Here is a 13,613-nt window from a genome sequence, read left to right as displayed (position 1 = left end):
AAGTAATGACGTTGTTCATGAATGTCATTGGATTTGTAATGCCCGAGTTTTGTAAATTGTTGAGATAAGGGGAGACTCTACCCTATTTCTATTTGTTTTGAATTCAAATATTTGTTAAGTTACAATGTGATTGAGATAGAATATAGGAATGGGTATGCTTTGATAAAAAAAACTCTTGATTTAGCTTGATGCAATGAGTATTGGACATGTGTGATTGTGGAATGGCTTAAGTGTGGTGAGGTTCTAAGAAAAATAGGATGTTTGTGTGTAATTTGATTAGATGTAGGCATATGTGTCATGTGTGAAAGTGAATATTATAATGTGATTGAGATTGTGAATGTATTTGAATATGTTGGAAACTATGAATGGTTCAGCGATACACTGGGGGTATGGAAGATGGGGCGGTAGAAATACCTTGAAGAAGAGAGAGTCGTGGTGACACTAACAATAAGCGTGGGTACACCAAAGGTCATACACTCTCCTCTTGACTTGGCCTTTAACTAACACTTTTGCCAAGGAGCCCATGACCGCACACGTTGTATCTATGAGGCGGGAGTTATCCGGCAACCATCTATGGTGTGAAACTGAGTAAGTCCCTGAGGTTGAGGGTATTAAGAATATGTGATCACAGTGTTACAGTGAGTGTGACTAACGTGTAGTGAGCGTACATATGCGTGTGAAATAATTGATGGTGCAATGAGCGCACCTATGTGTGTCAATGAGAATGAAATGTTGAAATTATTGTTTTATGCCTATTTGATGTATGACTGAGTTGTGGCAGTAAATTTGAGGGATGTCCAAGGTGAGTTTCTGTGCTTGTGTGTGATAGTGTAAAGTACTTACCTTTATGTTTATTTTTCATGTGACTAAAACGATCAGCACTGGGCTCAGTGAAAGGATGGATGGAACTGCTATAAGACTTAGGAATTTATTTTGAAAACTTGATGTATTATTTAAGTCCTATGGCAATTATTGATTCAAATTGTAATTCATCCTTATTTTAAAATACTTTATTGAACTATACTTTGGGAACCATTTGAATGAAAATTTTTATTATTCCCAATTTTGCAAAATTTATTTATGTGAAAAATTAAATTTAGGTGTTACAAGATTTTTACCATTGCTAATTATGTTTCCATTATTAGAAATTTTATTATGGATCATTTAATAAGGCTAATCATGTTTAATCAATTTGTGCATTTGAAGTTATTGACTATTATTGAGACTAGATTTGCCTCAATTGTTGTGCTATTACAAAGAATGGGAATCATTAAGTATAATCTTTAATCCACAATAATTAGTGAACAATGGTTGCACTATAGAGAGAATAATGTTCAAAAAGCTACATTTGTGAAAGAAAGAATTATGAATGACCTTTAGTAGGATCAAGTTGATTATATTTTAATTTTTACAAATCCTTTATATGATATGTTTCATCCCTATGATAGTAATAACTTAAACCTTCATCTAGTTTACAAGAAACAAGATTGTGATTAAGTAAAAGTAACAATATATGAAAATAAAGACAATTAATTGACTCAACATTCATTCTTTTATAAAGTGGTATGCAACACCTTAAATAATAGACAAATTAAGTTCTTTTACGGCACTTGAGAATTTAATAAACTTTGTAGTAGCTTTCGTCTAGTTTTTCTTTTAATATTTTTAATTATTCTACTTCATTTATTTTTTGTTATTGAATTTCTTAATTATAGATATAAAATTTTAAAAAAACTATTAATATATTAATAAGGAAAAAACGTAGTAAAATTTTTAGGAGAGAGGTTTGATTTGAGAGAGAAATTCTAAGATTATCAAGAATTCAATAAAAAACTTAGTTAAGATTCTAATATATAATAATTTTTTTTTATGTTTCTATAGCATATATATATATATATATATATATATATATATATTATACAAATTTAAGATTAATTATGAAAAATTATATTATTTGGTATTCAAAATTTGTTTATATTCTTACATTAGATAAATATATGCCATAATAATAACTTGAATATGTTGATGTTAGTTTATTAGGGCATACAAAGAACATATTATAGTTATAGTAATTATAGTAATTGAATTACTTTTAAGTGGAACATTATGTATATATTTGTGAAACATTTTACTAAAGTTCTTAATATTGATATAGCAATGAAATGCTTATACTTATAATTTTGTTAATGCTTATTAGAGTAATCATATTAAGGTCGCAATCATTTAAATACTCATGTTTTCATTTTGTTATTTTGTGTGCCTATGAATGTGTTTCTTTTATAGTAGGTTAACACTTTTCTTTTGCTAATAGTAGTTTAACACTTTAAGAAGACTTAAGATTAATGTATATAATAGTGAGATTTTATCAATATATTTGTAAGTGTTCTAAAATAATATTTTTTTTACAATTAAGCTAACTTATAGGTTGACCTTTACCTATTAGGTTCTATGTCCCTTTTTTTCATTTTATGAGTTTTTAATATTGGAAACTTGGGAGTCTTTGTCTACTTGAAATAAGATATTATTTAATCTAAAATCTTAGTAGCTAAACTCAAAGATGGTATGAAGTATCTAATTTCAACCATTAGAGTGCTTTCATCAAATGGAGATTAATCTAGGACAATAATATAATAGCACGTGGGTAGAAGCCAACCATTTTGTAGTTAAGATTGATATAATGAAAGCATGACAGACTTGAATGGAACTTTCTAAAACAAATGTTATTAGCTTGCAAATTTGATGACACATGGGTACAATGTGTGATAAAGCTTCTTTTAGGAGTTACAGATTAAAAATTAATGACTTTGCAAAGTCAAAATTCTTACTAGAAATAGGACTATACTTACAATAACCAAAGGAAAAAAACTCCTAGTAGGTATATCTCTAAGCAAAGAAGCTCCCTTAATAACCCATCTCTTTTTTGTAGATAATTTAGCCTTATTTAGGAGGGTAGAAGCTAGGAGACTTATTAAATGATGTTTATTCTTAATACTTATTCCAAAGCTTCAGGTCAGAGAATTAACTTAACAAAGTCAAGCATTATTACAGGCAAATTCTTATCCCTTAGATTAAAAACTTAACTTGCTAGCATACTTAAAATCCCATGCTGGGATAATCCTGACAAGTGTTTAGATCTACATGCAAATTGAAGATGCTCTAAAAATTCATTCATAGCATGGATTAAGTAAAAGATTATTAGGAAAATAGAAGTTTAAAAAGAGAAGTTGCTTAACCAAGCAGGGAAAGAAGTACTAATTAAGGCAATGATTTAGATTATTCCAACATATGTTATGGCTATAGTTAGGTTTCCCAAAAATTTTATGCCTCCTTTGGACTTAAATTATAAAATTTTAGTAGAGGAAGTTTGGTAAAAAATAAAAAATTCATTGGAAAAGAAGTTAATCACTATTAGTAAACGATAAGGTGGGACAAGCTTTAAAGACCTTTATGCACTAAAAGTTGCACACCTAGCTAAAAAAGCATGGAGAGCCATTAATAACCTAAAAGCATTATGTGTTAAAGTATTAAAAGAGATTTATTTTCCTAAAAAAAATATACTTATAGTAGAAGAGTTAGAAATGCCTTATGGTTTGGTCTAGCTAGCTACAAAGGAGAGACTTATTGAACAGACATGGAATGTGACTAGTGGGAGATAATATGTCCATTGATACAAAAAGAGATAGATGGATTAATTTTGATTTTGATTTAGGTTTTATTTTAGACAGCACAATACAACCTATCTTTTTAAAGGTGGGATAACTCATAAATCAAAACACTTGGAGTGGAGTGTACATAATGTAATAGATGCACTAGAAGACAATCTACCTATTGAAGTTCTCAAGACATCCATCAGATAGATGAGATTAGATGAGTTCATTTGGCCTCACACTAAGTCAAGATACTACACAATTAAATTATACTACTATTTAGTTAAGCAAGATCTTTTCGCCCATATACCAACAATTTGTTCTTGTAGAAGCTTCCTTTCTTTAAAACTATATTATGGGTGCAAAAATCTCTCCAAAAGTCAAGATCTTTATATAGAGAGTCTATCATAATTCTTTGGAGGTTAATGATAGTCTAATTAAGAGAAAATTTGTATCATTTAGCATGTGCCCTATTTGTAAGGTTTTTTTAGAGTTTATAGTACATGCTCTACTTCTTTGCCCATGGACAACCCTAATTTTGTTTCGATCCTAATATCAGGTAATCCTAAATGACTCTAATTTGGTAAGCATGGACACCTCACTCTAGGAGGTATTCTCTAAACTTTCTCACTATTCTAAAAATCACTACCAAGTCATAGCACATATTTATTTTTCCCTATGGTTCATTTTATTGAACCTCCCCTAGCTTTTTATGAAAGTCCATAATAAGATTTACTCCTTCATGTAGGATCTAGGTTAATACACTCCCACACAGAAATTTAATATATCTCCCTTTCTAAAAAATAAAGTGCAACATAAATGTACAATTTAACAAGCAAAAAAAAAAAAAAAGATTGGCTTAGGTGCTATTATGGTAAGAGATAAAAATGAAAAAGTCTTTACAGGGCATAATCCTCTTTAATGGTTGAAGCTTATGTAATGAGAGAAGTCATTTCATTAGTTGTTAATCTTCGATGATCTCATGCCTTCTTCAACTCTAATTGTTTGGATCTAGTCAAAGCTTGTAGAAAGGAAAATGATCACAAGAAAATAGTAGGTGATATTATTCAACGACAAAGCCAAATTCATAGATGTGGCTTTGTTTGGACCAATAGAGAAAGGAATAAGGTGTTCATTTAGTAACATCTCTCAAGTTAAGGAATGTTCTATGTAACACCCTTCTTTTTATTGCCTAAGATTTTGGAAAAATAAAAATTATGGTGCATAATTTCTCCCTATAGCGAAAAAAAATTCCAGACCAAGCTCTTTAAAGAATTCTCATTGTAGCGAGAAGTAGATAAGGATGACTCAACTGTATTTTTGCTGTAGCGAGAGAAATTTTTTATGTAACGAGGATTTCTCATTGCAGCTAGAATGACAGACAGCAAAAGAAATATCATTTTCTGGTTTTCTTGTTGTAGCGAGGAAGTCGTGAGTTTGAGAGGTATTTAAGGAACTTCACGTTGAAAACCTTCATTTCTCACCAAAAACTTCCCCTTATCATTCTCTCTATTCTCTTTGTTCTCTCCCTCTCCCTTCTTCAAGAAAGCTCCTCTAACCCAGAATCTCTCGAATTTGAGTTCTAATGTTTATTCCACTCGAATCCAAGTAAATTTTTGGATATTAGCTCGAGTCTCATTTCTATTTCTCTTTCCTATCTTTATAATAGTACTTTATTTTGCAATGTTAGGAAGAACTCTAGTCAAAATGTGGAGTTTCTGTCCAGAGATCACAAAGAACTTAGTCTCAAAGATCTATTTCCAGGTAAGGGGAGTGATCTTGAACTTTAGGTTCCATTTGTGTGTTTGGTCTGAAAAACTTGACATACCTTATTTTGAACAATAAATCTAAAGTATTTTCTTCAGAATATAACATAAAAATAAATTTTTGGCATGAAAATTTATGGTTAGATCTAAGAATTACTTAAATAGAATTTTATAATAACAGTTATAAATAAAAATTGTTTTAAAAAATTTTCATAGGCAAGTTACTCAGTGGGTGTGTGAGTGAGAGATATATATTGTTAATGTTGTAAATTAGTATTTTTGAACAATGCATATAATAAATGATGAAAAGATAGAATTTTTGAACTTTATGATATAAGACTTAACTAAGAACGAGAGAGTGTGATCTTCGGCAAGATGTTTATAAACTGCGTGATTGGTTTAAGTCTAGAGTGCATTGTATTGAATTGTGTGATGATGTGTTTCTTTGTTTTACCAACATGTGCTTGAGTGAGATTTGAACTATCATGAAAAGTTGATATATATTGATTGCTGAATTTATGTTTAAAGGGTTTTATTAGTGAAAAGTGACGAATAAAGGGCTAATGTGCATATGTGTACATATAAATTTAAGTTGTTTATGTGGTAAAAGTGGAAAGATAAATGTTGATAAATTATGTATAATGTGAAATGCAGATAAATGTGTGTCATGAGAAAAATGTTGAGAAAGTATAAGAAAAAGAGAATGGAGTAACTGATATATGTGTCATAAAAACACCAATTGGTACAATTATGACATGTGTGTTATAATATATCAACAAGTGACATTATAACACATATGTCGTAATACATTAATTAATGTGATTGTAACACATGTATTGGAGTAGTACTGATTGGTGAAAATAATATGATTTTGGTGTACTACTGTTGAGTTACTGTATGGATAATTCAGAAATACACTGAAGGTATAGAATCCGGAGGTAATTTGGGAAGTTTGGAGAAAATGAGAGTGATGAATGCTAATAACTTATGTGTGCACAATTGGTAGCAAAAGCATTCATAAGGCTTTACACTCATTTTCTGATTGATCTCCTAACTATACCATTGTTATGAATACCTAATAAAGCACATGTTGTATTCGTGTATGGTAGCGGATGACGACTATTCATGCTAACGTAAATACATCATAATTAGAAAAAGTATGTTGATAACGATTTAAGGGTTAGTAGTACCTAGAGTACTCTTATCTGATAAATATTTCAAAATTGAAATGATTAGAATGACATAAGTTTAGATATTTAATGATGATGTTAATTGAATAAGAAACTAAATATGTTGAATAAAAGAAACATAAATTGTATTTTATTGAGTAATAAATGGTGTATGTGAATGTTCTCTATCTGATTAGAATGGTTTTACAAAAAAAATATAATGTGATACATTATGTATTAGAAAACATTTTTTTGTAATGTTTCGACTATTTTATAAAATGAAAATTTAATGGGTGAAAGAAGCTCACCTTTACAAATAATTTCAGGTAAAGAAAAAATGAATGAAGATAGATTCGTTCTAGGATAATACTCGCACGAGACTATAAAAAAAAGAACTGCTCTTTTAAAATTAATTATTTTGAGAAATGTAATTATATTAATTGAATTTATAATTAAAACTTGAAATATTTTGATAAACCTATTGTAAATAATGATTCAAAATTTATATTTAATATTTAACATATAATTATTTAAATTTTAATTTATATTTAACAATATATAATAAAATTTTAACTTTTATTCTAATTATAAGTTTAAATTATGAATCTCTGCTATTTTTATCTATTCATAAGAATTTTGTACGGACAAAATTTTAAAAATTAGTTAACTTCTATCAATTATATATATATATATATATATATATATATATATATAATTTTTTAAAGCTATTTAAAATTTTTATAATTTTTACTAAGTTTTACTCAAATATACATATATTCAAAGAAACAAATTTTAAATTATAATATAGATGAGTTAAAACTAGATTTTCTTTCTTCGTCTACCTCTATCCCAAATCATCATAGCATACCAAAATATCATTACTTCACCTAAAGAAAAAAATAATTATTCACTGTCAAGAGAACAAGGAAATTTTTTAATATTTTTATTTGTTTTTTTTTTTACGACAAGTTAGAGTTTTTAAATTTATCTTTAAATCTATTTTAGGTACATGTAGTTATATTATCTATTCTTAATGGTATTTTTAAACTTTTCTATTCTCTTGTTTATTATTGGACTAGAATTATTTTGGGCCTTAACTTCTTTTAATAAGCATTTTGGATAATTTTTTTAAAATATAATAGACTATTGAGAAATTAATACATTAATGGTTGATTTTTTCAGTATTCTTCTAAAATTAATAGTAAAGATGGGAAGATATTAGAAAAAGACAACCTACACACCAAAATCTTCCTAACTCTAGAGAAATGAGGTGAAAGGGTTAAATTGTTTTTTAACAATCATAAAATTAATTAAATTGTTATTATTATAAATATTTGATATAATTTATTTATTTTCATTTAAAGTACTTTTTAAAAAAATATTTATATTTATTCAAATAGTACTTTTTCATTAATGTAAAAAAAATAAAAAAAAAAACAGCCCTGAAATTTGTGACCTTATTGTGCCTTAACAGTAGTCCCGTCAACGAGAGAGATGGAACATTCTAGACCCAATTGTCTCCCAAGAAAGTTCGCGATTTGCCGCGAAACTCAGCAATTTTTAACTACCAAACAAAACGACAACGTCTTCCCCACGCGGTTCATTCATAAAGAAAAAAACCAAAAAAGGATTGATCGAGAGAGAGGTAGAACAATCCAGAACCTATGCTTTCACGCCATTTGTTCCCTCCTATATAAACTTCCCTCTTACGCCTTGAGTCTCAGAAGTAGTTCATTCTCTGCAATTCGTTCTTTCACGTTCTGCGTTGCGCTTTCTCTACGGTTATCTTTGTGAGTCTCCATGGCAGACGCTGAGACCTTCTCTTTTCAAGCTGAGATCAACCAGCTTCTCAGCCTCATCATCAACGCATTCTACAGCAACAAGGAGATATTCTTGCGTGAAATCATCAGCAATGCCTCCGATGTAAGCCTCCTTTATCCCTGACTACAAAGTTTCGTGTTTGGTTTCCTGATTGGAGAGTTTAAAATCTTAGTTTGAATCTTACTTTGGGTCTTTTGTAGCTTCTCAAATCAATCAGAATCACTCCCTTATACTGTTTGCGTAGAAATACGTCGTAGAAATTATAACCAATAAAATTAAGGTCACTATTAATTCATGTTAATTTAATAGTGAATCTAAAAATATTGTAAGTGTGTGTTAGAATCCACGTCGAAATGACGATAGTAAATTCATGTTCATTTCAGCGGAATTTCTAAGTCTATGCGATTTTATAGTATTTTTAAACATGCAGTGTTGCCGGTATATAAAGTTAAATATAATTAGCTTTTATATTTAATATTATTTAATGTATTAATAATATTAAATATTATAAATTTTTCTATAAAAGTTTACTTTATATATTTTTTATCGGATCAGAAAATTCCTTTCTCTAATAATGAAAAATAAGGTCCGAATTGATTTGATTGATTAAATACATCTGTTGCGAAGTAGTTTTATTATTGTTTTGCCCGCTGATTGATTTGACATAATGGAGGAGAAAGGAAAAATATAAATTTCGATTCAATGCTCTTTCTTACATGGATTTGGGAGATTTGGAAGGAAAAGTAAAATAAGATCTTACTTTGATGTCTTTACGATAGTGGTAAAGGAATTATTAAATAAAATGTTATTATTAACATGTTAAATATATTAAAAATTAGGATTATGGTAATTCGTGTTCAATAAAATTAGTATTTTATTTAAAATCGGATTATATTAAAAATTATATTATATAAAATTGTATCAATGATATTTTTTAATAATTTTTGTTTCTATCAAGTATTGTTTAGCATTTTATTAATAATAATTTTTAATAAAAATATATTTCCTTTAATTTTTCAAACACAACTTATAACGGTTTTCATAAATCAGTCAAGGAAAAATATTCCTGTCTTCTTATCTTTTGATCATATGGGACTATTATCCGGTAACTAAACATGCATCAAGAGAGCAATTATTTCTTAATTTATGCTAAACTAAACATGCACTTAAATAACTCATGTATTTATTGAAGTTTAACGTTGGAATTCTGGGTGTTTGGTATGACAGGCCTTGGATAAGATTAGATTTGAGAGTTTGACAGACAAGAGCAAGCTCGATGCCCAGCCTGAGCTCTTCATTCGGCTTGTACCCGACAAGGTCAACAAGACTCTTTCCATTATCGACAGTGGCATTGGAATGACAAAAGCAGGTAATGCATTAGTACCTTAGCACGTGTTCGGAGTTTCTAATGGTGTTTTCAAACGCTTGTTTTTAATTCGAATTATGCATGTGTTGTCTTTGTAGATTTGGTGAACAACTTGGGTACCATTGCGAGGTCCGGGACCAAGGAGTTCATGGAGGCGTTGCAGGCTGGCGCTGACGTCAGCATGATTGGTCAGTTCGGTGTTGGGTTCTACTCTGCGTACCTTGTTGCTGAGAAGGTCACTGTTACCACTAAGCACAACGATGATGAACAGTACATTTGGGAATCTCAAGCTGGTGGCTCCTTCACTGTTACCAGGGACACTGATGGAGAGCAACTAGGAAGGGGAACCAAGATCACCCTTTTCCTCAAGGAGGATCAGGTAGTCTTAATTAATATAACTCAACTCCAATTTGTTGAAAATTGAGTTTTTCATGCAATCCGTTAAGTTGTTTCGTACAGAAATTGGTTTTTTACTCGATCCATGTTGTTATTTAGATTATTTGGTTTTTTACTTGACCTGTTTTATTTTTTATTTTGGCAAACGGATTCTCTTTGTTAGTTGTTTCGATTTGAACTTTTGATTGAATTAGCGTCTTGAATTGTCAACAGTTGGAGTACTTGGAGGAGAGAAGGATCAAGGATCTTGTGAAGAAGCACTCTGAATTCATTAGCTACCCCATTTACCTTTGGACTGAGAAGACAACTGAGAAAGAGATCAGCGATGATGAAGATGATGAGCCCAAGAAAGATGAAGAAGGAGACGTTGAGGATGTTGATGAGGAGAAGGAGAAAGATGCTAAGAAAAAGAAGAAGATTAAGGAGGTTTCTCATGAGTGGCAACTCATCAATAAGCAGAAGCCAATCTGGCTGCGGAAGCCAGAAGAGATCACCAAGGAGGAATATGCATCTTTCTACAAGAGCCTGACCAATGATTGGGAAGACCACTTGGCTGTGAAGCATTTCTCTGTGGAGGGCCAGCTTGAATTCAAGGCCATTCTCTTTGTACCAAAAAGGGCACCCTTTGATTTGTTTGATACCAGGAAGAAAATGAACAACATCAAGCTTTATGTCAGGAGGGTGTTCATCATGGACAACTGTGAGGAACTCATACCTGAGTACCTTGGATTTGTGAAAGGTGTTGTTGATTCTGATGACTTGCCCCTCAACATCTCTCGTGAGATGCTTCAACAGAACAAGATCTTGAAGGTGATCAGGAAGAACCTTGTGAAGAAGTGTATTGAGATGTTCAATGAGATTGCAGAGAACAAGGAAGATTACAACAAGTTCTACGATGCTTTCTCGAAGAATTTGAAATTGGGTATCCACGAGGATAGCCAGAACAGGGCCAAGTTGGCTGATTTGCTCAGATACTACTCAACAAAGAGTGGAGATGAGTTAACAAGCTTGAAGGACTATGTTACCAGAATGAAAGAAGGCCAGAAAGACATTTACTACATCACTGGAGAGAGCAAAAAGGCTGTGGAGAACTCTCCATTCTTGGAGAGGCTCAAGAAGAAGGGTTATGAGGTGCTCTTCATGGTAGACGCCATTGATGAGTATGCTGTTGGACAATTGAAAGAATACGATGGCAAGAAATTGGTTTCAGCAACGAAGGAAGGATTGAAACTGGATGATGAGACAGAGGAAGAGAAAAAGAAGAAAGAGGAGAAAAAGAAGTCATTTGACGAACTCTGCAAGGTCATAAAGGACATCTTGGGAGACAAAGTGGAGAAGGTAGTTGTCTCTGACAGGATTGTTGATTCCCCATGCTGTTTGGTGACTGGTGAATATGGATGGACTGCAAACATGGAGAGGATCATGAAGGCTCAGGCTCTGAGAGACAACAGCATGAGCGGGTACATGTCTAGCAAGAAAACCATGGAGATCAACCCTGATAATGGTATTATGGAGGAGTTGAGGAAGAGGGCTGAAGCTGATAGGAATGATAAATCAGTGAAGGACCTTGTGTTGCTTCTCTTTGAGACAGCCCTCTTGACTTCAGGTTTTAGCCTTGATGATCCCAACACCTTTGCTGCAAGGATTCACAGAATGTTGAAGTTGGGTCTCAGCATTGATGAGGATCAGATTGGTGGAGAAGATGTTGACATGCCTCCATTGGAAGAGGATGGTGCTGAGGAGAGCAAGATGGAGGAAGTGGACTAAAGGCTCTTATGTTTGCTAATTGATAATGATGAGGGTGGTATTAATTAAGTCTGTCAAACTGTGGTCGATGCTCAACTTTTTTGTTTTTTCATTTTTTTAAGGACCGGGTTAGTTTTGTGATGTGAAAACGTGTTTGTGCTGTGGTTGTGCTGCATCTATCAATCTTATGATACTATAAATATACATTAATGTCAAATAGCATTTGTTCTCAACCTCCAACTCTGCCTTACTACTATTAGATTGGCGTTGCATGGACCAAATGTAGAATTTGTTATATGCAGATTTAGTTAGCTCAAAATATTTCCACACTTATTGTGTTTATGATATCCGTGTGGAGGCTTCTAAAATTTGAATTTGGATTCAGGTTTGTAATAATACGACTGAGTTTTTTAATTTCAAGCTAAATACTGGTAATAAATTTTCTTTTTGAATTAAATGGCGCGTTAAAGTTTATTAGACTGTGACTTGAGTACTTATGGGAAAATAAATTTATTTATTTTTAAGATGAAGTCTCCTGGGTCAACCCCCTCGCTCTTCCAATAATAGTTAGTAATAGCTAACAAAAATAATAATAAAATAATGAAATGATTTAAAATTTTACTTAATAAATTTTTTAATGAAATGTTAACTTTATTATTTTTTATAACTTAAATATAATAAATATTTTATTTTTCATAAACATTATTCGTATCTCAAGAATTGAGCTTAATAAAAATTTTATTGATATTATTATTGTGTGTTCTTAACTTGTAAAATTAATTTGTGTATGCCACATAAATCATGGACTTAACTTCTTTTACATTTTTTAACAATAAATTTGTTCAAATGTATTTTATTTTATATTATTCAAATAAATAATATTTATACAATAATTTATAATAATAATGTATAAATTATTTAATTACGTATGTATTATAATTTTATAGAAATACATTTAACTATATTATTTCGTATTTCATATAAATATTTTTAATGTTTATTTTATAAAACATATTTTTCTTACATTTTTTCATTTTAAAAAGTCCAGAAACATATTTTAAATTTACACAACGATTACCAACTATGATGTATAAATTATTTTATTACTTACAAATTATAAAATAGTTATTGTATTTAGCTGCCCCATCTCTATGCAATGTAAATTGCTTCTTATTTTCTTTTAGTTTTGAATTGATTTCAATTCCTTCATTAAGTTTTTTATATTTTAAACACCTTCGAAAAAAATTCTTAGACAAAGTCCTTGTGCTAAACCCACATAAGAGATGTTAGTTTTAAATGGGTCTTATAGGTTATTCTTCCAATAATAATCAATAACAACAGTAATAATAATAAATGAAATAACTAATATATAGCAATTTAAATTGTTGCCTTCCTTCTTATTATTGTTTGAATTGTTATCATCCGGTTTTCTTTTTTATAAATACTTTTAATTTTCAAATAATAAATTTACTCGAGTGTATTATATTTTAAATTATTTGAAGAAATATGATAACTATATATAAATTACACAATCATTTGTATAATATAATTTCATAAAGACGTCAGAGTAACTACGTTATCAAGTAAATTTTTATTTAATAAAACATTTTTATTTTAAATTCACATTAGAAGAATTAATTATGATGTATAAATAATTCAATTATTTATAAATATTTATTTATAAATTATGAAATCATAGAAT

At 30.2% G+C, this 13,613-nt stretch overlaps 1 protein-coding gene across 1 annotated transcript; it reads left to right on the top strand.

Annotated features, from left to right (window-relative positions):
• Positions 1-8,175: 8,175 nt before the first annotated feature.
• Positions 8,176-12,328, top strand: LOC113867119 (heat shock protein 83). Its single transcript, XM_027502153.1, has 4 exons — positions 8,176-8,505; positions 9,631-9,772; positions 9,868-10,148; positions 10,379-12,328. Exons 1-4 carry the CDS (start codon positions 8,383-8,385, stop codon positions 11,930-11,932), a joined length of 2,100 nt encoding a protein of 699 aa, XP_027357954.1. The 5' UTR covers positions 8,176-8,382; the 3' UTR covers positions 11,933-12,328.
• The last annotated feature ends 1,285 nt before the right edge of the window (positions 12,329-13,613 follow it).

This window comes from Abrus precatorius, unplaced genomic scaffold (assembly GCF_003935025.1).
Source record: "Abrus precatorius isolate BTA unplaced genomic scaffold, Abrus_2018 Scaffold5, whole genome shotgun sequence".
Taxonomy (NCBI): domain Eukaryota; kingdom Viridiplantae; phylum Streptophyta; class Magnoliopsida; order Fabales; family Fabaceae; genus Abrus; species Abrus precatorius.
Note: the sequence above shows the minus strand (reverse complement) of the source record. Positions and strands in the feature narration are given on the sequence as shown.